This window comes from Notothenia rossii (assembly GCF_949606895.1).
Source record: "Notothenia rossii genome assembly, chromosome: 11".
NCBI classification, from domain to species: Eukaryota; Metazoa; Chordata; class Actinopteri; order Perciformes; family Nototheniidae; genus Notothenia; species Notothenia rossii.
The window spans coordinates 17,184,869-17,211,598 of record NC_136910.1 but is presented as its reverse complement, the minus strand read 5'-3'; the positions used below and the strand labels follow the sequence as shown (position 1 = coordinate 17,211,598).

The following is a 26,730-nucleotide window of genomic DNA, read 5'->3' as shown; positions in this document are numbered from 1 at the left end:
ACAGTTTGTGGGGATAATGCAAGAAATGTATCATTTCCACAAAGGAAGGTAATATGAAAAATCTGCTCTGTTAATGTTTTCACGAGGAAGGAAAACCATTTATATTTGTCAGGCCTCAAGAACACACACAATGCTCACTGTAAACATACCTCTTCACATACAAAACCTATACCTTAAAGGGGACCTATCATGCAAAATGCAGTTTGTGATGTCTTTTATACATAAATATGTGTCCCCGGTGTGTCGGGGAACTCACGCAGTGTCAGAAAATAAAACCCTTTCTCTTTTCCTCCGTACCCAAATCTTTTAAAAACGGGGGTACAACGAGCGGATACAGATTTGCCGCCGATATGACGTCAAATCGGCAGCGGACCCACAGAAAGTTGCTATCAGAAACAATGCCTGACGTGTTTTGGACGTAATCTCGTCTTTGTTTACATTAGCAAGCCTCGCTAACACTCAGAGCTAACCTGTGCTGGAGAGCACTTGTGTTTAAAAAGCAGTAAATACAAATAGAACTCACCTTGTGATAAACCTGCTAGAGAAAAAGCATTTGAGCTCCATACTGTTTCAGAAATAATCTTTGATGTGGTTTAGAACACTATGGCGTTTTATCACAGCAGAATTTAACTTTATCTCCGGTAGAATTCTGATCAGGCATTTGCTCCGCCTCCTCTTTTTTTTTTTTAAAGCTAAGAAGTTTCTCTAATAGGGCTGCAAAAGAGGGGTATGAGCAGTATGAGGCATGGCATGGCATTGATCTGTTTGGTATTTTAAGCAAAAAACTTCACAGACATGTTTTGTATAGGTATGGCCCTACAATATATTTTTCCAATATAGCATCATAGGTCCACTTTAAGAACATATTTAGGTATTAAAGAGCAACTTGCAGGTTTAAAAAAAAAAAAATAGATTTATGCTTAACCTTGTCTGAAAATTAGAATTAAAAAAGTTAATGCAGGATTTGATATTTTTTACAAGACATAAGGGCAGGAATTCAGAGGCAAAGGAGCCGTTTTGAGCTCTGCTACTAAAAACTGCTTTTTTCTAACGTCAAACGCGTCATATTACGTCACATGGGGGAGCAACTTTCTCCGACTCCTTCTCTGCCCAATCCGCGGTAGTAGTTTGTAGTTGGTTTGAGCGGTTGTGATTTAGTGAGCTGCTATTTTTTGGGTAATTTTACATTGCATTTCACCATTTGTAATCATGGTGAGCTGGAGCTTGTGCAGGTTGCACAAACTCCAGCCTGTCAGGACATCGAGTCCACAGTTCCCCTAACAGGAAAAGGACCGGAGCTAGCTTTCGTTCCTGGGTGCGTTGTGCGAGGTGCATCCACCTCCCTGCAGCACATACTCTCCACAGCTGAAGCCTATCAAACAAAATGTTTATCAGGAAACCGTATTACATCTCTCTCTCCCCTTCGCTCCTCTCTCTCTCTCTCCCCTCCGGTACACAGCACGTAGTGTGGAGTTGCATTAGGTAATGCAAGATACGGCTGATACTTGCGCATTAGTTTCTGTTATGGATCAGTATCAACAGTCCTGCCAGTAACGTTACTATATTATCAATACTACTTTAGTTATAGCCTGATATATGATAGCTGACTTTACAATGTTGCGACAGACGTTAGCTAACATTAACTGTAGCTAACGCCGGTCACTCACCAAGACAGCTGCCCTGTTCTCCACTCAGCTCCATTTATGCGGAAGTAAAAATGTCTTGCAAAAACGATGCCAGATGTCACTGTTCTGTATATCTTTGGGAAAATCTAGTGTATACATCATTTTCCTACACATTTATTCACTGGTGTGTCTAACCTGCAAGTTGCTCTTTAAGCAGAAAAAAACTGTCTTTAACACCTCAATTACGAAACCAAAAGGGAGCCTATAAAGCATTTTAGCACAGCAATCTCTATGAGTGCATCTGCCAACAGATGTAAACACCAACATTTTTTTTTGCTAAGCCAATATTTGGCTCTATCCAAGCTGGATGGAAGCAAACCGTGTTTGCCATTTTGAAAATCCCACGAATCCCTTATGAGTAGGTCTCAGCTTAGCGTGTCTATCATACAATTTTACTGCATGAAAGAAAAAGACAAAAGCAGACTGAAAAAACAAAAGCATTATGTGGTAAAGAAGTCAGAACTCATAAGCTTTGATAAACAGGCTGAATTTGGTTTTGGACCCTGCAGTCATCTTGGCAGAATAACCTCCTACGGAGTCCTTTCACACTGTATCAGTGTGGCTTTTGTTATGGAGATTGATGCAGGGGTGGATGATAGTTGAGGGGGGCTGGCGAGGTCAAATGGGAGGGGCGTTATTTTTCTGCTGAAATGTCATGCGTCTGTATAGCTGTAAGTCACAGTTCAAGCCCTAAACAGGAAGTGCCCATGTATGGTGCAACAACTCAGCTTTCGGCCACAATCAAGTCTTGTTGTTGTGGTGATGGCGGTTGGACGTCAGGGCGCATGTCTCTTTTCTTTGTCCCCGTTTTACACTACACACTCCTGTCTGTCTGTCCCTTCACACTGTCAAAAATAGCAGTTCTGCTCCGGGTAGAGTTCACACTAGATCCTTTGTTTGCTCCTTCTGACAATCCTTCTCTCGCTCCTTCTTTCCTCCCTTTCGCTCTTTGTAACCAGTCTCCTACTGTTAGTAAAAATAGCAGCATTGTTATCGTCACAGACTTGTTTAGCTTTTCAGGGCCGCCTCTTTTTTTTCCGAAACACAGGAAGCTGCCTCTCATGCCTTATTTATTTGTTTTGCTTGTTTGTTTTGGCTCTTTCATTCTACATCACAACTGTATCAACACTGTAGTGTGTGCTTGTTAATTATTTATCCTATTGTAAGAGCAAACCTTTTTAAAAGAGGCGTAAAATTAGATAATCTCCACTGGATTTGCGCTGTGTTCCCCTCCAAAGCAGAAATAATCTGATTTATTTTTCATGCTGCAGAATCTCCTTGCTCACTCATCGCCTAGCCTGCTCTTAAACTTTCTATCCTCCACACACACACTTTCTCTTGGATTTTTGCTGCCTACGCAACTCTGAACATTACTGCCAGCCTGCTCAAAGAACACCTATGATTTTGCTTCACACTGTGTCATTAACACAAACAAACTGTTCTTATATTGTAATAAACTGAGAGCGTTGAATTTTGAAAAACATAGAAGGAAGAAAATCTTTTTCAAGCACAAAAACAATATAGAGATTGGCCAAAGTGCAACCTTTGGTGGCTTATGTTCACCACTCCACCCAGGGAGGTGTAATACATCCCCATATGTCAAGGTATCCTCAAACTGTCTATTACTCAGACACAGCAGGCCTGCAGCATTTCATACAGTGCATTACTCACAGTCAGGAGGGGTGGGAGACCAGACGAATTATCAGCAAGGTCACTCTGCCCCACTTCCCAGTCCTGCAGTGGTGGTGGGTTACAAGCATCGACTGTTACTGCGACATGCCGTGTTATGCAACGTCTGAGCGTCCATCCTGCCATTATCTTGCCAAGCTTAAAAACCAACAACATACAGAGAGCCGACAGAGGTCTGTCATCTGTCTGTATATATCATTCTTAGGTTACTAAACATACAGTAGAGATAATACTTTGTCTATCCTCAGGGGAGAAATGGTTGAATAATGCTGATGTAAATCTGTTTTTACATTTGTCAGTAAATGTAATTAAATAAATGAAAAGGCCAACACCAACAATGCGTTAGTTGATTCACAAGTCTTCAACAGGACATTTATTTTCTCGAAGATTTAACTAGTTGCAAATATATGTTTTCAGTGTTACATTGCAGGTTGAGTAATATATAGTGTATTTGACAGGGTTTTTGTTGATTAAGATATATTTGGGGCTGAAAACACTAATTACATTCAGTATAATGAAGCAACATGACACCCATTGTGGCTTATTGATTTGTTTTAATTGTTCGTTGGAAAACAAGGGAGGTCTATGGCACAAAGGAAGTTACTATATAAGACTTTAGCTATCAGGTTTTTGTTATTTTAAGTGGGGTTTTTTATTTATACTTTTTGTTTGGGGGCAACCAGTGCCTTTATTGTGAGGAAAGACTTTAGATGGGGAGACAGAGCTCTACCAACTGAGCTGTACAGCGGCCCTAATGGGGTTTGTTGACATTAATCAAATGCAGAATACAACCTAAACCTTTCAAATTACAACAACACAAGACCTCTTAAGAATGGTATAAATCAAACTCTTGCCAAATACCGTTAAATAATTCAATAGGAAATACGAAATGACATATATTATATTATATAGACCTGTATTTGGATGTGATTATGTGCAAAGAAATATATAAAATATGTATGTATACAGGATTTTAAATATTAACATCAAATGCATATAGAACACCTAATACTATTCAATAAATAGAAAGCTCTAGTATGGTGCATGCACAGAGCAACAAAACTAAACACATGTATACGTAATGTATACATACATAATAATAATAATAATGTAAAAAATAATACATGTTAAAATGATTGATTTAGTTGCTGTATCCTTCCACATACTATATTGCTATTCAGTGGCTGACGTTTCTCTCATGCTGCTGTGTTTCTCCCCGGGGTCAGCGGTGCTAAGCCCAAACATGAATTCTGACCGATGGCTTGCCTGCCAAAACACACAGCCCTGGTGCCATGCAACCGTTACCATGACAAAGCTTACATATCCATATTATTGGCTGGAGGAGAGTAGTCCATGGCGATTGCAACCAGGACCACGTCTACATATTCTGTCTGTGTGCTGCACATCTGGGATCTGGATTAACCTCCAGTTTTAGGCGGATTTAGAAGCAATTACCTGCCATTTCTTGACATGTTTAACTTGTGGTCGTTGGGGAAGTGATTAATAGCCGTGTTATCAAACTGGGAAAGTGCCTGTCACTTTAATTATGTGTGATGTAAGGACACAACCTCCATCATTTTTGCTGACCTCAATATCGTCCCTGTTGTGCTGTCTGGATGGTTGTTTACTTAAGAATATCACCAAGATATCTGCTAACAAGAGGCCAGAAATAACTAAAAGGTTAACCCTTTCATTATAAGACGCAGGCCTTTTTGTTTAGTTTTATTTATTTAGTTTTAACTGAATATTGCATATTATACTATTATATAATAATAATATCGTTGATGGCAATATATTCTGGGACAATAAATCCTAGTCCAATGAAAGCGCCTGAATAAAAAAAATGATTAATTGTATTTATGAGTCTTAAAAGTGTTGAGTGTCAGTAAAGCTCACATTCCCACCAGCTGGCAGTTTGAATAATAGGAGTTATACAAATGATGGAAAGTTGGGTGCCACAGTATGTGGACAGACAGAATAGAAACACGCTATTTTGGTTGTTCAGAAAACCAACAGCACCTCCTCCACACATCCTATTGGCCAAAATTAGATGTGTTTTTGGAGAGTGAAGAGGGGAAAGAATCACAGCAGTTGACATGCTGATGTGGGCAGTGGGGGAAGGGGGGGGAGGCGGTGGTACCGAGTTTAACCAACACAGTGTTACCCAATCACATTATAGCCAGAGGGCCGGCAACAGGGAACCACACTGCAGGAGAGCAGCTCTGTCATTTAGCCACCTCTCTGTCACGACATTGTTAAATGGTAGTTTGGATTGACTGAGTTATTTGTATACCATTTAACAGTCCCAAGTGGGTGCTCAGTAGAGACACAAACACAAGCTGTTAGCTGGTGAGCTAGCTAGCTAGCCGCCCACAGAGCTTTTGTAGGACATCCCAAGCGGCTGGTAGCAGAGGGAGGGAGGGAGTTTCCTGGCCATCTGTTAGCTTCTCTGACCTACTATCTGCCACAACTGGAACAGCGTGCTTCTCCAGTCCTGCCCTCCGCCCCCCTCCCCCCCCTCACCAAATACCCTGCTTTTAATCCCAATGTTTGTCTTCCAAAGATAGCCACCTCAACGTTCGAAGAGTTCATCTTCTACTTTACATACTTAAGAGGAGGTTTGGGTGAGAGGTTGCCTCGTGCAGGATCTCATTAGTCTGTCTGCCCTGCGTGGGATCACGGAGGAGGGAGACCATCTTCTGCCAGGAAATGAAAGTGTTGATTCTGTGTCAGCGAGGGCTAGTTGTAGCCCGGCCTGTATCATGGCACCGCTCGTGAACTTGCCCAAGGCTGGAGGTCACGACACACATCCGATAATGGGTGTGTTTTTTCCTCCTCAGTGCCACGTTAAACGCTGCTGCACGTTTGATCTTCGGCAGCATCGTGGGCGTAAAATGAGGGCACCACGAGCCACCAGCTGTGGCCTCTTGAGCTTTAAAGTCAAGGAGTGAGACAGTGCAGCGTGAGAGTTAAACAGTAGGCATGCAAGCTTGCAGGGCTCTGTTGTTGTTTTATGCTCTGTTACTTATGTTGCAAACAGTGTATTTTGTGTGTCTGTAATCCACATTCTGCTAATCCCTCTAAATACAAAGGTAACCTCAATCAAAAGCCATTAGACTGCAGTGCTGCTCTCATGCTATCTGTCATCTGAATAGGTTAAGTATCATTTGCTGTACTTAATTCAAAGTGTAAACAAAAATCAGTTCTGCTATAACTAATTATTATTCGCATTTTACATGAAACTGGTTTCGGCCAAACGGTAACTCTATACAAGATCAAAACGTTTGGTCAAATGCACATAATTTCATAGATTCCATGTCTGCAAACTGCTTGTTCTGTCTGATCTAAACTTGCTAAATATATAAATAAATAAATCATTAATCCACAAATATCAAACGCTGTCAGTTCAGTTAATAGTTCAAGAACAGAGGAAGCATATTTCTCAAAATGGCAAAATAGCCCTTTTCATATTTTATCTGCACTCTACTCAATACATTGACCAATAGTAACCTATGAAAATACTACTACACTTTTTGTTTAACTGAATACAATTCCTGCATGGATTTTTTTTTTTTATCCCAGATTAGAGTTGCAACTAACAATACTTTCTATAATAATAAAAAAAAAAAACAGTCTCTTCTCAGTTCCTCAAAATCCAAGGTCTCTTGTTTTGTCAGTTAAAATCCTAAAGATTATCATCTTAATATCAAATAAATGTGAGAAAAGCAGAAAATCACCAAATTTGGGGGCAAAAAAACGGGTTGGTTATTAATTTTTACAATTGACACTTAGACCATCCTACACTGTGTTGTGGGCCCAGTTTAATATGTAACTAATTTATGTTCATAACTAGTAGACCTTCTTCCTTATCAATCGAAGACCCCTTGGACTTATTCATGCAGCTTTATCGCAGATAAAATCAGCAGGTCATTTCAACCTCATCATCGTTTGTGTGAACGCAGTGTCGTGATTTGGCTCAAAGGCGATAACATTTTAAGCCCCATTCTTATGGCTAAGTAAGGCTTAAGAGTAGAGGGACGGGCTTGTACAGTGTTCAATGATGCATGGACATACAATGATACTGAATAAATCGGAGAGGGGTGGGGCTGCTTACATTTCAAAGGCAGTGTCAAAACTGACGAGGCTCTTTACTGTGGGGTTGCCAGGGAGACAGGGACCATGTAGCTTAAGAGGTTAGCAAATGAAGCTATGAGATTCTAGTTTGCAACACAGATGGACAGACTAAACAGCGGGGAGAGAAGTGAGAGGAAGTAAACAAAGAATCAAGAAAGGAGTGTTAAGTGTTACAGCAGAGAGAACGAAGGACTGTGGAGAGAAAAGTTGATAAAAGAAATGGAAGAAAGTGTGAAAATAGAAGTCCGGCTCAGAATTAGTGTGGCTAGCAGAGCATGCAAGGTGGTGCATGCATAATCGCCCTGGAACACTAAGAGTGGGCCTTTTTAAAGATTCAGCTTGCTCTGTGTGTGTGTGTGTGTGTTTCTGCTTGCGTGTGTGTGTTTCTGCTTGCGTGTGTGTGTGTGAGCAGCTGCAGAAGGCCCTCCATTAGCATGCTGGAGGTGGTTATGTAAACTGTCATGCTGGTGGTGGGAAACAGAGGACTCTGTCTTCACGAGAGCAACTTCAGTGGTTGTGATGGATTTCCCCCCCAGTGTGTTCGACACACATTACGGCTGTGAAGCGATACAGCTCTGGTCCTCGAGGAAATGCTGCGGCTGTCTCAGTTGAAGTGGTCGATACATTTGAATTGCATTATCTCTGCATTAACAGTGGCGGTCAGATTTTATCAAAAGAATGCATCTGCCTCGTCTTTCTCAGCAGCATTCATGTCAAAGCCCTCTCAGCACTTGGTGATGGGCTGAAGTCATTTATTTATTATGGACAATATTTTACGTAGCTATTAATCTATGAAGTACATATTTTGGTAATCTTTTCATTGTAACCAAATAAATATTCATGAAAACAAATCTTTTTAAGCATTTAAAATATAGAAATGTTCTGCTTTCCAAATTTACATAATATTAATCTAAATATCTTTGGCCTTTGGACTGAAATATTAATAAATGTATCAAAAAAGACATGCAGCCTTTAAGTAAATACTGTGTCTAATATATGTACAGATATTCTAAAAACAATTGCAGTTAAATTTGCTGTGGGTTTGGTTGTAATCACACTCTCTCTCACTCTCTCTCACTCTCTCTCTCTCACTCTCTCTCTCTCTCTCTCTCTCTCTCACACAGACACATATTATTTAACATTATCCACGCTCTTCAGGGTGAACAGGAAGTGCTCTCTGTTTTCAGTAGCAGAACTAATTTTGGAGTACATGCAAGAAGAATAGGGTGGCATGAAACAGCGAAAAGAATCCATGGCTTCAAAGAAAAGAAAGGCTCTTCATGTTGTAGAAAATCCAAGGAGACATGAAACAACAGGGCTAACACTCATTGACCTTTGGACAGTGCAAAAACACCACAGAGAGGATCACTCATCATCAAGGGGCGAAGGATAGTTGACATTTTGGAAAATGCACTAATTAGCTTTTTTTGCAGAGGGTTAGATCAGTGGTTCTCAAATGGGGGTACGCGGACCCCTAGGGGTACGTTGAAGTACTGCAGGGGGTACGTGAGATTTATTTTATTAGTGAAAAAAACAACATAATTAATGCATTTAAACAAACTACTAATAGTAGATTAACTACTTTATTCAAAGGTTTACAGTAATTCTGGATAATAAAATGGGGGAAATAAACGGGATGCTCTCTTTTCCTCTCCCTCTCCTGACAGCCCGTCAGTCTCGTGCAGCTCGCTGAACCAGTAATAAGTGACCCGACAGTAAAGAATAAATATATGTATAACTAGTTTAGCTAGTTCCAGAGTAGATAAGCTAGCTAAGTGTGTTAGCTCTAACTCTTAGTGATATGATCTCTGATCTCTCTCTCTCGCATCCGGTTATACTTCCCTCGCGTTTATGTTCAAATCTATTAGATCTAGCTAGTTCTAGTTAATTATACGACTGCCTGCTTATCAAAGGACCTAAACAATAAGCGTTGCTTGGCAACAGCGTGTGGCCGCAAAGTATAGCGCAGCATTATGCATTTGTTTATATGAGGGGTCAAAATCCCATGCTCATAAATAGCTCATATATTTGTTTCTCTTCATTCCCCACGCCCCAAAATAAATAAATGAATAAATATACACATTTTAGGAAAAGTAAGGAAGTTTGAGCAGTGTGGGTTTTATATTAACAGAGTTACACATATTTCAAAACGCGAAGCGTAATAACTGCAGTTAGCCTCCCTGTCAGAATGACAAAGGTCCTCAGTGAAGCACAAGCCCATGTTTCTCACTAAATTGTAAGCACAGCTTATTAAAAAGATCAGTTCAATGCAAGTATTATTATGATGTTATTGCATGAATTTAGTGATGGATTGTAAACATTTGAAATGTAGCATTTAAGTGTTTCTCAGGTTGTTGTTTTAACAAATCAGACACTGATGGTGCAGCGCTGTACTGTACCTCTTTATATAGGCATTCTTTCCCTAACAAATAGTTTTTGCGCTGATCAGGGGGTACTTGGCTGAATTTTTTTTTCAAAGGAGGTACATTATTGAAAAGGGTTTGAGAACCACTGGGTTAGATGATACAATTGATATATGAGTTGACATGAGTCTGTTTGTTCAATGTGAAGCTACAGCTAGCATACGGTTATCTTAGCTTAACACAGACACTTGAAACAGGGGCAAACAGCTAGCTTAGTTCTGATCAAACACATTACATGTAATTTGTTTGACGCTTTTATCCAAAGCGACTTACTCAGTGCTGTGGACAATCCCCACAGGAGCAATTTGGGGTGAAGTGTCTTGCCCAGGGACACAGCGACATGCTGACTGCAGTGGGACTCAAACTTGCTATCCTGATTCCAAGTCCAGCACACTATCCACTGAGCTACAGCCTCCTATATATAACATACCACAACTAATTGTTGTTTTTGAAGGAGGAAAGAAGGTTGACTGTGTTATTTTGTGATATTTAATTGAAGGTATGTTTTATATCTTTGGATAGATGCTAACTATATTCCCGCACTGCTAAAAGTATTAGTATGAGAGATGTATTGATCTTGTCATTAAACTTTCTGGAAAATTTGATTTAAAATACAAGGATTTTACAATTTATCCTGATTTAAAGGACATTTAAAGGTTTATGCGTTTATGAGTCTGATGGAGTGTTTCTGTCTCCTGCAGGTTTTTGCCACTTACCCCAATGAGGACTACGACAGGCGTAATGAAGACGTTGATCCCATGGCAGCGTCTGCAGAGTACGAGCTGGAGAAGAGGGTGGAGAGGCTGGACCTGTTCCCCGCAGAGCTGGAGAAAGGTAGAGAACATTATAAAGTTGATCTGTATCCAATGTTATTGTGTACAGGATTTGAGGATGTTTTTAAAGCATTGATTCAACCTGCTCGAGGCACCAGGAGGGTGGTTTGCATGAAATTGGGAAGCAAAACGAATACGAGAAATTTGACATCCATGGAAACTGAATTTAAAATGATTATGGTTATGTGATAGACCTCCTGAACACTTGGATTTGTCATTTCCATTTCTCTTTGAAGCCAAAAGGAATAAAAAGCACCTGCATTTTTGTATTACTTATGTAAAAGGTTCTTCACTGACTGCCTTCTGCCAACCACCCCATTTCCTCCAGCCACACTTCCCTCAACATCCCTTCAACATTATGCTCCATTAATATATTAATAGAAGACTATATTTAGAATGATGGTTACATCAGGATACCATATGTGGCCATCCTCTATATAAACGATATGCTGCTTTATGTTCATATGAACACCTCCTCACATTACACCTCAGGCAGGAAACCCGGACGCTATCACTGATCTAACTCTCAAGTCACATAAAGCGTTAAACTGAAGTGTTTTGTCATAACAAGAGTCCTCGAGATGAAAAGAAGCTAGTGCAGGCTTTTATTTCAGCCATAAATATATTGAAGCAACATGCAGAATGCTGCTGTCACTTCAGAGAAAATACATCAGAGATAAATATCTGCGGGGAAGCTGCTGCGTGCCGTTTAACAACTCTGGCCAGCAGTACATAACCACAAGCTGTGGTTATTAGTTATCCTGCTATATATGCTTGATTTAAAAATATTTATAAATGTGCTTCTGTAGTTCTGCATTTGATGAGGTAAAACAGCTCATTGTAACTACTATATACATATTTCATAAATGGTTAATACCACACTAAAATGATATGTGCTTTTTAAAAATGTGTATGAATTCCTCCTCCTGCGAGATAAGTATCTACTTTACTAATATGACAATATAGCAAAACCTAGTAGTAATTAATAAACACTTCAAATGTTTTTCAAAATGTTGAATATACTGAATGGTATTTCTTCACAGCCCATAGATTGTAATACCACAAGGTACACTTATTGGTAATTAAAATACACTGTAACAATGGAGGGTCTGCTTACTGACGGTTGATAGCAGTAGTGTGCTCAGAAATGCAGTAATGCGCCAACAAAGGCAGGGATTAAGTGAACTGCGAGCTAGCAATTATGGATGTAAACAATGCAAGGTTTAAAATTGGCTTTGTAAATGTTTTATGAGGAAGGAAATGCATTGTCTGGCCTCAAGGACACACACAATGCATTAGGTGTGCAACACTGTAAATGTTTATAACTTTGTTTGTTTATGAGAAAACTCCACGGGCAACTTTAATTTGACCACACCTGTGGGAAAGGGAAAGGGGCTCTTCAACTTCTCCACCCAAATGTATCTGTTCATGGTTCAAACGGACAGTTTTCAGCCAAAACGTACAACTGAATGAAAGCTCTGGATTACAGTCGCAGTATGGTAACAACGCGTCTGTTTCTCTCCTTTAGATGGTGAGGGTCTGGGCATCAGTATCATCGGGATGGGTGCAGGGGCTGACATGGGCCTGGAGAAGCTGGGCATCTTTGTGAAGACAGTCACGGATGGAGGAGCAGCACAGAAGGACGGCAGGTATGTTAAATCATGATAAATTCACCTCGGATCGTCCTGATTCCTTCACAAAACAGGCAAACTGGAAAGGCCTTTGTAAACCACATCTCAACCTGAGGTCGGTTTATTTGTAGTAATTTATCTCTTGCTTTATCAGCCCATTTATCTTTCCGATTCCTGCCAACTACGAAACAGTGTTGCTGCCAAGAACGAGGGCTCATAAATGGAGTGTTGCCTGTGTGGGCTTTAGTCAAAAGATGATGAGCGAAGGCCACAGATATGCTATTACTGAGAATCCTGAACTTCTCCCTCGACTGCCCCTCCAGGATCCTGGTGAACGATCTGATTGTGGAGGTGGACGGGACCAGTTTGGTGGGAGTCACCCAGAACTTTGCCGCCTCCGTACTCAGGAACACCTCAGGGACCGTCAAGTAAGTCCCAACTGAAATATCTTGACGTGTCACCGAATTGAAATGTAATGTAATGACTACCATTCAATGGATTTACATGACCACGTCCTTCATATCTCATCTAGCGTCATAATGATATCATATTTGTTGTCCTGTACTTTTTTTTATGACTAAGAATGCCTACAAAACTTTAAGGGACAGTTCAAAGAGTGCAATATGTCAATTTAGATTGCTTAGGTGTGAGAGGTCTTCCTACGCTCTCTTATAATGAAACTTGATGGCACAAGGCCTTATGTGCTCAAAGAGCCAATAACTAACCAAAACATAACTTTGTACAGAAATCATAACCCGGATACTAAAAAAAAAACAATTAGGACAACAACCGCCAATGAGGTGTAATTTGGTTGCTGTTGAGATTTTAAAATGTATGGCACTTGAGCACAGGTTATGTTATAATGGAGAGAAGAAAGACATTTCTAAGTACAATAGTATCAACACTACCTGGAATTACAGGGGGACTGTCCCTTTAAGACATTCCCACAAGACTCAGCTACACTGTTTAGAGCGAATTAGTAAACACTCACATGCTAGTGAACATGTTAAACTAAAATCGACATGTTAGCCAGCGGCATATATTAATCTCAAAGCAATTCTCAGAGTTCTTTTAGTTTTACAGGCTCTGTCAAGCTGTAACCAGGACATGCTTGTTGTTGCACTTTTGTCGCTGTGACGTCACATTTCTTGCTCAAAGAGATGGATTCCTCCTGATATAGATACATATACCCAAACAACCGGTCTTACACGCAGGACTGACTTCTACCAACCACATCCTGCCCATTCAGCTCACCAGACTGTAGATTTATATCTCAAGTCTCACAGGGTCATGATTATACCCTTCAAGCTTCTTTCTGAGACATCCTGAATACGAGCCAAGGAATCCTCCACAGAAAACACAGCTTTGAGGAACAAATACACCCTGCATCAGAGTTATCATTCGAAAATGCCAGAGGGATATTTGTAGCCGAGCTCTTTGGCGGAACTGACTGTTTTTGTTAGTGTTGTGTGACTAGTGGAGATCAGAGACTTCTATAGATAGCTCATACATTATGGATCTACTGAAGTGATGGCACTGGTGCTCAGACCTATTCATGAAAAGCGTCAAGCAGACAGACAGACAGAGGGACAGGGACAGGAAGTGCGCTTGTGAACATTTAATTACCCATTAGCTGCGTAGAAATTGAAAGGCAGCAGCGGCTGGCTTAATAACTGTCTGTGGCTGTGTCATGATTTACAGTGTTGCTTCCCGTTTCACTGTTTACACCATGGCTTTAATTGGACGAAGATTTGTGAGCCTCACGTAATGAAGTGCACAATGAGCTGAAGGAGAGGCGCGTTTGATTTGAATCACAGAAGGCCAACTCCATAGAGACCGCCTTTGTTCGGCTCTAAACAGGAAGACATTTTCTGTCATCAGAGAGCTGGCGAGATCCTCACTCTATCAATACATGACATTATACCATCTGAAGAGGCTCTAAGAAGTCTATTATATATGACAAGTACTTTTGTCTTCCTTGTAGGGCAGGTGTTCATGCTCCTCAATTAAAAAAAGGAACATAATGTATAATTTAGCGTGCAAATACATTCAAGGTTCAAGGCTTTTATTGGTCATACGTAAGCTACAGTGTAGTTATGACTACAAAAGATCTTAGGTCACAGGCTCCTCCAAAAGTACAACACAATAAAACAGATTATCTTTTTATTACTATTATCGTATCAAGTCAGATAAAGACTGTCCAATCCTGTTTGATCTACACGGAACATCAATACAATTGGTCAATTATCTTACTCTCGTGTAGTCTCTAACTCAAACTAAATGCTGTAGTCTTGGCTTGATGGTTACAAAAGTGATCTTACTCCACCTATTTGAGCTTTTAAACCATAGCTTCGTCTGTCTTTTAGAATAGATTTTATAAATACTATCAAGGCCCGTCCTTTATCTCCGAGCAGCTGTTCCTCATGGCCGAAGGCGACGTCTGACGATCCTAGAGCAAAACCCTGTTGCTTGTTTTAAAATCACTCTCGAAATCTAAAGGTGAACGCCGCTTTGTTGTTAGAGCCAGACTCTGGAGGTCCCTGCCTGAGAATATGGTGCCCCATTTCAAATCACTCCTGAAAAACACACTTGTAAAAAGCTGCTTTTGATTTTCTTTAGTTTTTTAAATGTTACGTTTGTTTAATTGTTGTTTTCTGTAACTCCTGCTTTGCTATGTGTTACTTTTACCATTATCTCTCTCATTGCTTTGCTCTCTTTAAGCGTGTTCATCCCTCTGAATTTGAAACGCGCTGTATACACAAAAGACTACTTCAGTTAAGCGAGCATCTTCAAACAGGTCGGCGCTGTTTAGTCCTGACTGAGCTGATTGTGAACCCCCAGGTTTGTGATTGGTCGAGAGAAGCCGGGGGAGCAGAGCGAGGTGGCGCAGCTCATCCAGCAGACCCTGGAGCAGGAGCGCTGGCAGAGGGAGGTGATGGAGCAGCGCTACAACCAGTACATGGACGACCAGGAGGTATGTCTTTAGAAGTATTCTTTAACCACTGTCTGTGTGAAGGTGCACTGATTTACTAAACAAGATGTCCTTCCTCATCTCCACCTTTTATGAGCAAGAACACACACTCACTACTATGACCATTAGAATGAAGTGAGGGATGAAGGCTAGTCAATGAAAATGTAAAACTCTTTTACAGCTCAGTTGAGCCATGTTAAATAATAGGATGAATCCCAGTTAAAAGAAAAGATATCTGAATGCATTTATCAACGTTTGAAGTCATCAAGTATCAACAAAATCATCTCTAAATAGCTTTAAAGTAGTATTTTGGCTGTACAATATACATTTAGTAGAGCTCTGAATGTCTGTCGTCATATTTATTACCCTAAAACAAAATGAAAAAAAACGAGAGTCAGCATTTTTTTCACAGCAGTTAAAATGTTGTTTATTGAAGACTAAACGCCAACACATATGGATAAAACATATATTATACAATATTTCTTGAGGTAAAAACGTGAATTTTTAAAAGCATTACATTCCTTTTTGACTTTACAACTAAAATTCTATAAATAGTATGATATTAATAATAATGACTGTAAACCAACCTTAACCTACCTTAATCTGCAACTGTTAAGGGAAACCGGTTTTAAATTAAATGAATAGAAATGCAAATTAAAAATAAAAGCAGCTCTGCTACTGAATGTCAATGTAATGAATGAAGCCTCAGAGCCATGAAACTATTCGGTGCAGCCCTTCATAATTCATACATTCTTTTCAACCTCCGACACAAATACTTCCTCAAAAATGAAAAAGAAGTTGCAATCATTCATGGCTCTGTAAGCCCTCGGTTCCCCTTTTAGGATTATGCATGTATCCCATGAACAGCAGTGACCCTCTCTGTGTGGCTGGGCTCTACGTGCCTCTGGCCAGAAGCCTCACTATTGTGTCCAGAGCATCAGTCCCATCAGACGATAAGCTTCGCTCCGAAATGAGGGCAAATCGGGATCTGAAAATCTGTGCCCCCGGATGTCCTTTGCTTTGTTAATCTCATGAGCCTCCTCTGATTTTGTTTTACATAAACTATAAGCTCATGGAGTTTTTACAGCTCATACGCGACTGTACCTTCATAAGAACAGAGAGGAAGTTCCCCCATTCATGCCTCTGTGCTGGTGGTACTTCTTGAAAAGCTTTGTGTTGTGTAACTGAAAGGGAAGTCTGATCTTTGGAGAGGTGCACCACCTAGTGGCTGTGTGGTGTCATAGAGGTGGGAGAAGTACTCAGATCTTGTACTTGTAAAGTAGAAGTAGCAGAGTGTGGGAATACTCTGTTACAAGTAAAAGTCCAGCACTCAAAACGTTACTCAAGTAAAAGTACAAAAGTATCTGCATCAAAATATACTTAAAATACCAAAAGTAAAAGTACTCGTTCCGCAGTTCGGTCCATTTCAGAATAATTATCAATAATTATTGATGCATTAAAGCACACATGTCAAATCCGGCCCGTGGTAGATTTAATTTCGGCCTGCAGTATAATTTCTAATTACTATTAGCTCTGGCCCGCCGGTATATTGCACGCACACCTTCCTCAGCTCACAGCCAGAGCCCAAACATTGATGAACTTGCACCCAAGATGAGATGCCAAGTATCTGGCTTGAGCTAGCATCACAGAGTAGCAACCTGAGTTTCAATGGATGTTTCCTTCAACACTTTTTTCTTGCGACAACAGGGCATGTTTGTTTTTTTCTTTGAGGGAAATAGTTTTTTTGAAGCTGTTGTTGGCCTGTGGAAAAATGTACTCATAAGAAATGACTCTGGAGAAGCTGCAGATAGAGCCATAAGAAATGAATGCAACTGATTATTCAATGTTTAATGTTGTTTTTATAGGCAATTATTTAAGCTAAGTTAGTTCCAGGTTTAATATGTGCAATACATTTATTTCAATAAGTTTTGCAATAAACATTGAACCAGTCCGGCCCTCGACTAGTACCCATTTTTTTATTTTGTCCCACTGTGTATTTGAGTTTGACACCCCTGTATTAAAGTGTTCTCAAAGCTGGTAAAGGTGCAGCTAGTTTGAATGACTATATTTGATTTTGATATACTTTATTAATCCCTGTGGGGAAATTGTTTCTCTGCATTTGACCCATCCTAGTGTTAGGAGCATTGGGCTGCCATTATGTACGGCGCCCGGGGAGCAGTGTAGGGAACGGTGCCTTGCTCAGGGACACCTCGGTAGCACTTGGTCTTGCTGGGACTTGAACTGTTTACCTTCCAGTTGCCAAGCCTAGTCCCTATCGACTTCGCCACCACCGCCCATCTTTTTATACTGCAGGGTAGTTTGTGAATTTACTCCAGGTGGAACTAAAGTCTGATTTAACACTTGATTATATTTCACATCATTCATCCAGATCTGTAAAGTAACTAAAGTTACTAAATAAATGTAGTAAAAGTACACCATGCACCTCTGAATAGTAGAAGTACAAAACGGCATACAATGGAAATACTCAAGTAAAGTACAAGTACCTACACATTGTACTTAAGTACCTGAGTAAATGTATTTAGGTACTTCCCCCCTCTGGTCATAGAACAGACACATGCTTTTAAAGACACCATAACATTACAATTGTTCACTCTGTTTTACTGTTTTCAGTGACATTTTATTAAATGTTTTGACAATTAATCTAAACACATGTCAGAAATACCTAAATTCCAATCATTTAAACTCCTGGAAATGAGTGCCCCATTGGTAAAACTATTAGAAACATGTTAAAGATGACATATCCTGCTTGTTTTCAGGTTCATATTTGTATTGTGTGCCTCTACTCTACTCTGACATGTTTACATGCTTTAATGTTCAAAAAGGTCTTTCTTTATACTGCCTGTGCCCTAAACCTGCTGTAATTATTTCTGTGTGTGAATGGGATGCTAACCTGAACGTGTCCCTGCAGGGTGGAGAATACGGCACAGACGAGGAAGAGGACGAGGATGAGGAGGTGAGCCCGCCGTATCCCAGCGCCATCGAGGTGTTCGACCTGGCAGAGAATGAGGACATGTCGCCCCTGGAGACGGACCCTGAGAAACTAGCACATAAATACAAAGAGGTGAGAAAGGAGCTTCCTTAATTGGAGCATTTTCTGTGTAATCACCGTTTATTTCTTGATATGTGTCTAATGCTAACACGTGTATTTCAATCTGTCTTTGCTGTGAAGCTCCAAATAAAGCATGCGGTGACCCAGGCCGAGATCCAGCAGCTGAAAAGAAAGGTAACTTCTTAAATGATGTTTTAAAGATGAAGAAGAAGCAATTCTGGATTCAGTCAAAAGAATAGAATAGATGCCTTTATTGTCATTATATATAGAAATACTATGAAATTACAAATGCCCGTTCCAGCAGTCCTTAAAATACACACACAATAATACACACAAACAACTATTTTAATCATTAAAAAAAAGCAATAAAAGACAAAAACAAGAATAAAGACAGTTAAACGGTTGCTAACTTCAGGATCTACTCCATGATAAATAAAAAAAGCTATGTGAGAAATGATGGAAAGAAAGCAGAGTAAAGTGTGATTAAGATTAAAGAGTTGTATGTTTGATAAAGTTATTCTCAACTGATTGCTATGATGCAAATGCTAAGCTAATATAAAGGTAAGATGAAGATGTCTGCATGCTAAACCTGAAAGAAAAACCCACTTAAAAAACAATTTTTTTTTCTCAATTCTCTTCAATAAAAGGAGGTCAAAACAATACATGTTATATAAATATAGTTTGTAGGCCTAAACTAGCTGCCTTTAATGTGGAAGTCATTTTACAATTAAAAAGTGAATTGTACATAAAACATGTGAAACTGATATTTGTAAATATAATAGCACTTTCTACAACTTTTAAAGATTTTGTGTGTAAGATAACTTGTGTCTAGTTTATCTTTGTAGGCAAATAACATATTTTAAAATATATTTTTAGGAAGTTGAGATTTAATCCAGAATCAACTTTTTCCCCACACCTACAAAGAAGCATTTCTTGTTATAAGGATCTTTAATAAAAAGGATGTTGTAATTGAAATGGATGCTTCACCTGTGCTCCCAGCTGCACCACGCGGAGCAGGACAAGCAGCGCTGGCGGATGGACAAGGCCCAGCTGGAGCAGACGCTGCAGGAGAACAAGGAGCGCATGGACAAGCTGGAGGGATACTGGATGGAGGCGCAGAGCCTGTGCCAGGCGGTGGACGAGCACCTGAAGGAGACGCAGGCGCAGTATCAGGCTCTGGAGCGCAAGTACAGCAAAGCCAAGCGTCTGATCAAGGAGTATCAGCAGAAGTAAGACACAAGAGTCCATATGTATACAACCAGCTGAGAGAGATGTTACATTAGAGTCTGATGCTATGGCTTCCTCTAACAGGGAGATCGAGTACCTGAAGAAGGAGACGCAGCGCTGTGCACAGGATGGAGCCGAGGCCTCTCTACTGAAGGAGGAGTCCGGACAGCTTCAGGAGCAGGTACAGTTCAGGAGAAACCCAGAAACTGTTTGAAAAAACTACACTTCAAATGTTCAGTGATGACATGTTGGTATTGTTCGCCCTATGTAGGGTTAGTGCTAGAGAAAGCTTTGAAACGCTTTGTCTCACATTATGATAATATATTCATATATGATTGATATAATATATTTCCATTGATTTATGTATAGCACTTTTATCCATTAAGATAATAAGATAAATATATACAAATAGACAAATGAGACAAATAAAAAGTCTTAAAAGGTTTACAACGTTGAGCAAACGGAGTCAAATATTAAAAATGTAATTATTCATTCAAATTAAAGTTGACAATGCCTTTTTGTTTAGAGGTTTTAAGATGTGACATAGCAGATACGTCAGCCCAAAAACTGTAAAAAACATTTATAAAAATGGCTGTAATTTGTATAAACTGTTGACTCTGACATGTTAAGAGTAATAATATCTTAATACAAATATAAAAGCATGTATAACAGGCACATTTATATTATATACAATGAATTATTTACACATATTTCTTGTAGATTATTTTATAAAGCAGCAGTTTGCAGTGTTTTTGGCACATGAGTTTTTTGATGGTTCTCTCCATTCTTAGTTGGTTTGTTATTGCATTAACTACAAATAAGACCATTTTGTATTATGTTGTACATGTAGGAGCTTTTCATATTGCTCACATGATGTAACACACGTAATAAACGTACTGCATGTTCCCCTGTCCTCTGCAGGTGGCTGACCTGGAGTGCCGGGTGGAGGAGCTGAAATCTGAACCTTTATAAAAGCCTTTCGTCCGTTACCTCTCAGAAAGCAGCACTCCACCAGAGGAAGGAGAGAGAGAGAGAGAGTTATTGTTCTCTCAATGACCTGCAGGGTATTTTCTCGTCACCACCTCGAGCTTGGTTTCCGGTCGCATACTGTATATATGTGTCCTCAGACTTCTGCCACTTAACCCTTTTTAATCATGTTTTTCTGTTTTATGGGAACTGAAGAACAGCTTTATCATCACAAATACAGACTCTGTTGAGCTCTAGGTGTACTGTTCCCTTTTCATTTCCGCAGTTCAGTATTTAATCCATAATTTGTGGTTGTGTGACAGACCAAGCTGTTGCTTTTGATTGCCAAAAAACAAAATCCCTTCCTTTCTTTCGCCTAGTTTTGTGACCTTTTTTTGTACAGATGTGATACTGTGTGGTTTTAACAATCAGTTTGGTTTGTAAAAAATTCAAATATGTGTATAACATTTTAACATAATATAAACTAATGAGATTTGAGGGTTGTTGTATATTTTACATGATGATGTGTAAATTGGAGATTGCACTGAAGGACACTTCAACAAGGTGCTTCACTGGAGCGGAGGGACAACGCGGGAACAATGTTTTGAGGTGTCTTTGGAATTGTACAAACTGTAAACCCAACCTTCGTAGGGGTCTTGTCGTCACTTAACCTTGAGAACCACCTGCTGCCTACCTTTCAGAAGTGTTTGTGTATTTTTTACACATTAAGACTCAGTAATGAGCGTTCAATCCTCCGGTTTCAACCCCTTGCTTCTTTCAGAAAAAAAGGACCACAGAAACAAGCCTCCACAACTGCTGTGCCACAAAATGGATCTCTTTGTCCCTTAAAAATGGATGTTGTCAAGGAACTTGTGTAACTGGTATTAGTTAGGACTACTGATATAAGAAACTATACTGGACTGGGATGTTAAAGAAGTCGTTACCAGCAGCAAAGTTAGATTTAAATAGCTTGTGTCTCGAACCAGCAGCTGCACTTGACACCGCTGTGTAGCACATGGAAAACACTGCCAGGTTAATCCCTGTTTTCAATTTACGCACAGTTTAAAATTGAGTCTACTTGTGTTGACTGTCATACCAGTATGTTTGTATAGTTCAGGTAAGACTGAAGTATTTTAATTTTACTTAATATTTATAATATAATCAAGTGGGAAATACGAGTTAACAAGGACAGAAACTGACAAAGGCAATGTTCAATGGACAGTCAAACTGTGCCATTAAAAACACGTAGATCTGGATGACTACAAACAAATTTAAAGATTATTGAATTGAAAAAAAAACAGGCATGTTATGAGGATTTTCATAATATTAAGGCTTGTACAGTGCACATGCTTTGCATTGTATGTTTTGTGGAATAAATGGTCAAAAGTGATGAGCAAGTTTGTGTTTTTTATTTTAAAGCAAACTGACATTGAGAGACAAGCATTTACGTCGAACTGGTGAGCTTCTTCATTTATTTTTTATTAATTGTATTGAATGCCTTGTTCGTGTTCATTTGTTTTCTGCTTTCAAATAACAAACAAATATTTGTTCACATAAATACATTTTTGGTTATGTAATGCTTTAAACAAACTTAATTTAAAATAAAGTTACCTAGAAAAAAATCGATCAAGTGCAATTCAGTTTGAAATGGCAACAATTAAAGGAATATTATGGATTCTTTGGAAGTGGGGTAGTGAGAGGTACTTATTAATAGATTAGCTAGAAAGATTTTTTAAGGTGGGTCTTAATAGGTGGCTAAAATATATTATGATCGCCACACCCACAGCTTAGCTTCCATGCTTACTGCAATATACTGTAATACTCTAATTAAGTATACAGTAGGTACTTCTTACAACCCAACTTCAAAAGTAGCCAAACTATCCCTTAAAGCTCCTCTAAACCCTCAAAATGTGACTACAAGTGCATCTTCTGATGGTGTCTCCTGAGGTGATAGTTCCTGGAGAAGCTCTTCCCGCACTGGGTGCATTTGAACATCCTCTGTCCCAGGTGAAGCAACTGGTGAGCTTTGAGACTCTGCGGGCGGCTGAAGCTTTTGCAACACTCGGAGCAGCTGTGGGGCCGGACCCCCGTGTGCTTCCGCTCGTGGCGCTTCAGGTCTCCGGACTGCCGGAAGCCCTCCCCACAGTGTGTGCACAGGTATGGTCTCTCCCCTGTGTGAATCCTGACGTGCACATTGAGCTGTCCCGTGTAGGAGAAGCTCTTGCTGCAGTGAGGGCAGCTGAACGGCTTCTCGCCCGTGTGGACGCGCTGATGTTGCTTCAGACCATAGTGGTTCGTGAAGCCCTTCCCGCAGTCTGTGCACAAGTACAGCACCTTCACCTGCTGGAAGCATGCGTGCGCTTTTAAAGCTTTGGCACTGGTACAGCTCTTCCCACAATCGGGGCATACATATTCCTTTTCTCCCTTCTCTTCCACTTCCTCTTCCTCCAACTGAAATGCAAGGTTGTCGGAATCACAATGGGCCAGATACTCCACTGGGTGGTGCCTCTTGACGTGTTTGATAAGGTAGCTCTTCATGGTGAAGGAGAACTGACAGTATGTGCACGGGAAAGGCTCTGACGTGCAGTGATACTTCATGCAAGTGTTGCTCTTGCGATGCAGTTTCAGGTTACTAGATGTAGTAAAGGATTTGCCGCAACGGTCACAACTGTACGACTTTGTATTTGAATGCACCGTCTGCTCGTGTCTTTTCAGAAGGCCTGTCGTTTTGAATGTTGCCTCACACTGACCACATTTGAGCTCCTTTAAAGCACACTTGTGTGCCTTAAGATCATCCGGGTTCTGGTATGTGCATTTACAGCGATGGCAGCTGAACCATTTGTATTTTTCTAACTCTCCATTTGTGACCTTAGTGGCCTCGGATTCGTTGGACGTCTTCTCCGTCTGCACAGCGCTGGTCAACGGCTTCTTTAAGATGGCTGCCCTTCGTTTTGGAGCTATGAGTTTGGTTATGGCGGAAATGTTGGATCTGGCTCCAAGTCGCTGAGGTCTCTGACGCTTTTGGACTGATTCTACGATTTCAGCTACTGACGGTGGAAGAGTGAAGTCTGGATCATGGCTCTGATCTTCTTCTTGATTTTCCATTGATGCTTCCTCTGAGGGATGCTCAGTTGTGTGCAGCTGAAGGGTTTCCACAGAGGAAGAAGTCAGTGAGCACTCAGTACAGCTAAGGGGCACGGTACAAGACTCATCCGGAGCCTCTTTTTGTTTTTCATCGCTCTTGTTTTCTTGCTTCTGATGACCCCGCAGGTGCCTGGTGAGGTCGTTGTACTGTCCGAAGCACTTCTGACACAACTTGCAGACGTACGGACGCAACTTTTCATGGCCAGCCATCTTATGCTTCTTTGGGGATTCTTCTTCATTTATGAAACTCTTACTGCAGTCTGAAGGATTTGACTGGAAAGTGTTCTCAGTTACATCCATAGCTTCTTGCACACTCTCACTTACATTCAAGTCTGTTGTCTCTTCAATTATAGATGGCTCTGCAGTGTTTAAAACTTCCAACATAACGTTTTCTTTCTTCTCCCTGCTGTTCTGATTTGGATTTTTTTTTTTGCCTTTTATCACCGCCCGCTTCCTGTGAACTAGCTGGTGTCTGGTTAAGCCAGAAGCTTGGCTGAAGCTCCGCCTGCACTGTGTGCAGCAGTACGGACGTTTGTTTGAGTGGACGCAAAGCTTGTGCCTCCTAAGGTGAGGTATTTGCTTGAAAATCTTCCCGCAATCGCCGCATGTCTTCGACTCAACAGTATCAACACAAAGCACCATCAGGGATGCTGCAGAGGGAATTGAGTCAGTATACGAAGAGGGATTTTCAGGCTCAGCTGCCTCAGCAGCCGGTAAGCAGCCCTCCTCAGGCTGAATGTGGTAGTACTCTGTATGTAGCTGAAGAAAGGACTCTGTAGTGAAGGGCAGCTGACAGTGGGAGCATGGGAAGATCTGAGATGTCGCAGAGGTGCTACTCTCTAAAATAAAGAACACAAGGGGAAAAAAAACAGAAGTATTTTTGATTTAGGGGTGAACTGTCCCAATACAAAATATGGCATTGTAAGATTTATCTTTAGGAAAAAAATACAATAATAATAAAAATAATCAAACAATACATTTTTCATACGTATTATATTAGGTACCTGTGGCATTCAGCTTCATGACCCAGACCTGAGTCCAAGCTTCACTGAAACGGTCGAGAAATTTGCTGCTGGGCCACACCATGAGCTCCTCTCCAGGGTGTATGGTGCGACAGCAGTGATAAAGGATGCTGCCTTTGTATTGGACCGCCAGCAAATTAGTCTCTTCTTTATTTCGAGCAAAATTGACGTACCTGTGTAGGACAAAAGAGATGAATATAAACATGGACAGATTTTTAGACAGGTGAAAATGTATGTATCAGAAACTTACTAGCAAAACATACTTAAATCTATGACTAAGTTGTTTGTGGTTGTGATGCATTGTGTATAATCTGTAGGCATAATTTTCTGACAAAGAAGAATGCATGGAATAAAAACAAATAGATGATAATTTGTGGAATAATCTTTTAAATGAATTCTGACATTGAAAGGGAAACAGTTAAAATAGTAGGATTCACTACTTTACCTCATCCAGTTTGAGTGTGTATCTCTGGCAGCATCAATGTATTCATATTCATCTTTTTCTTTGTAAATCTGCAGAAAGTGTAAGTATGTTATAAGAAAAATGTATAAAAAAAGAACTAAATAAAAAATTGTTTACAGAGTAGGATTATATCTATGCTCACCTCCCAGGAGAAGTCACTTGCCATGGCATTTTCTCTTGTTGTCACGTCCCCCTCATAGGGTCCAAAATGCATTCCCGGAGACACTGTTTGGCCGTGATTTGTGACCCCGACGCCTGCACCGGGAATACTAGATCTGCCAATGGTCAGGCCATAGGGCAGAGAGAGGAGGGCCCTCTGGGGGAGACCAGTACTAGTAGGGAAGTCCAGAATAAAAGATGGGCCGCTTAGGGTGGTGGGGTCACTCTGTTCCTGGAAGAGAGGCAGACACTCCTCACAATCTGGAAAACAGGAGAAAACAGATACTGAACTTTATGTTAAATGTACATAACCACTTAATGTTTAACACGTGTAAATATCAGAAAATGACTTAAATAGACTGAGTAGAATAATCGTTGAAGCTTCAGTTTTAAGTATATGTAAGTATATAATACGTACGTATAGATTAAGTAGAAACTTTTCATTCATCTCAAGGATGCAGTGAATATAAGCACAAGAGAAAAGGGTATTTTCTTACAAAAGCCCCCATCAGCCTCTGGGTTATCTCCATTTCCCACAGTGTCCAGTAGCTTCTGGATAGGCGTTTCTGCTGGCTCTAAAACCGGTAACACTGGAACAAAAATGGCATTCATTAAAAAACGTCTTATATATTAAAACAAGTGTTTACAAAGTTCAACATCGAACTTATTATACCTGCAGGCGTGTTGCTTTCAGGGGGTAGGCACTCCTCTGTTATAACTACCTCCTCGGTTGTCTCTACCCACTCCACAGCGGTGCTCCTGCCCGACATGAATGCAGAGTCTGTGGAGAGTTGAAATACTATTCATTGTTGCTCAAATAAATACATATTTACACAAAGTACATAGGCTACATAACTCGCACGCTAACTTACAGCAACAGATGGACAGCCCACGTTAGCACGCTAGCCTGGTTTGCTAAATATCGTCCTGGAAACAATTTAGCTGTCTCAAAACCATTTCATACAGACGATAAAGTAGTCCTGGTTTTATTAAGTGGAGAGAATGCTAACAACTTATGGCTAATAAGAAAGCATTAGCATAGCTATGCAATAATTAGTAGCTGCTGTGTGGCTATCCGAGATATATCAACAAGGTGAAGACTAGCATTAGCGATATACGTTATGGAGCACTTTGCAAAAATAATCCGTACAAACCTTTGTACCTACTCCAATCACAACGGATGTATTCCTCCGAATGTTTTTTTGACTAGCTGCTGTTCAAACTGCTGTACAGCTGTTAGCTAATGTTACCGTTTGGGACTAGTAACCAGAACCATAGCTATGCGAGGTCGATGTTTCCCCGGAAGTAAATCA

The 26,730-nt window shown here is 40.3% G+C and overlaps 2 protein-coding genes across 4 annotated transcripts in view; one reads left to right on the top strand and one right to left on the bottom strand.

The window, feature by feature from the left end:
* Positions 1-22,019, top strand: part of ppp1r9bb (protein phosphatase 1, regulatory subunit 9Bb) — a 25,214-nt gene extending 3,195 nt beyond the window's left edge. For both annotated transcript variants that reach the window (XM_079659748.1, XM_079659747.1), the window contains exons 3-11: positions 10,633-10,765; positions 12,293-12,413; positions 12,719-12,823; positions 15,237-15,369; positions 18,296-18,448; positions 18,557-18,610; positions 19,436-19,665; positions 19,748-19,844; positions 20,585-22,019. In XM_079659748.1, the coding sequence (XP_079515874.1) occupies positions 10,633-10,765; positions 12,293-12,413; positions 12,719-12,823; positions 15,237-15,369; positions 18,296-18,448; positions 18,557-18,610; positions 19,436-19,665; positions 19,748-19,844; positions 20,585-20,635 (1,077 nt within the window). In that variant the 3' untranslated portion in view covers positions 20,636-22,019. The remainder of the gene's footprint in view (positions 1-10,632; positions 10,766-12,292; positions 12,414-12,718; positions 12,824-15,236; positions 15,370-18,295; positions 18,449-18,556; positions 18,611-19,435; positions 19,666-19,747; positions 19,845-20,584) is intronic.
* LOC307025146 (uncharacterized protein) lies at positions 22,017-26,730 on the bottom strand. 2 transcript variants are annotated; one of them, XM_079659745.1, is made up of 7 exons: positions 26,572-26,730; positions 26,091-26,198; positions 25,915-26,007; positions 25,401-25,678; positions 25,241-25,308; positions 24,778-24,968; positions 22,017-24,612 (listed from the first exon to the last, which is right to left on the bottom strand). In XM_079659745.1, the coding sequence occupies exons 2-7, from the start codon at positions 26,185-26,187 to the stop codon at positions 22,544-22,546; spliced, it is 2,796 nt and encodes a 931-aa protein (XP_079515871.1). In that variant the 5' UTR covers positions 26,188-26,198; positions 26,572-26,730; the 3' UTR covers positions 22,017-22,543. The 2 variants fall into 2 exon arrangements, with proteins under 2 accessions (XP_079515871.1, XP_079515872.1); XM_079659746.1 differs by lacking the exon at positions 26,572-26,730 and adding an exon at positions 26,290-26,477.

Bases quoted from the DNA above. Each gene is read 5' to 3' on its own strand.
- LOC307025146 (XM_079659745.1), bottom strand. From the start codon at position 26,187: ATGTCGGGCAGGAGCACCGCTGTGGAGTGGGTAGAGACAACCGAGGAG. The intron at 26,008-26,090 runs GTATAATAAGTT...TTTTTGTTCCAG, and splicing joins TGAAAGCAACACGCCTGCAG to TGTTACCGGTTTTAGAGCCA. The intron at 24,969-25,240 runs GTAAAGTAGTGA...TGTCCTACACAG, and splicing joins ACACACTCAAACTGGATGAG to GTACGTCAATTTTGCTCGAA.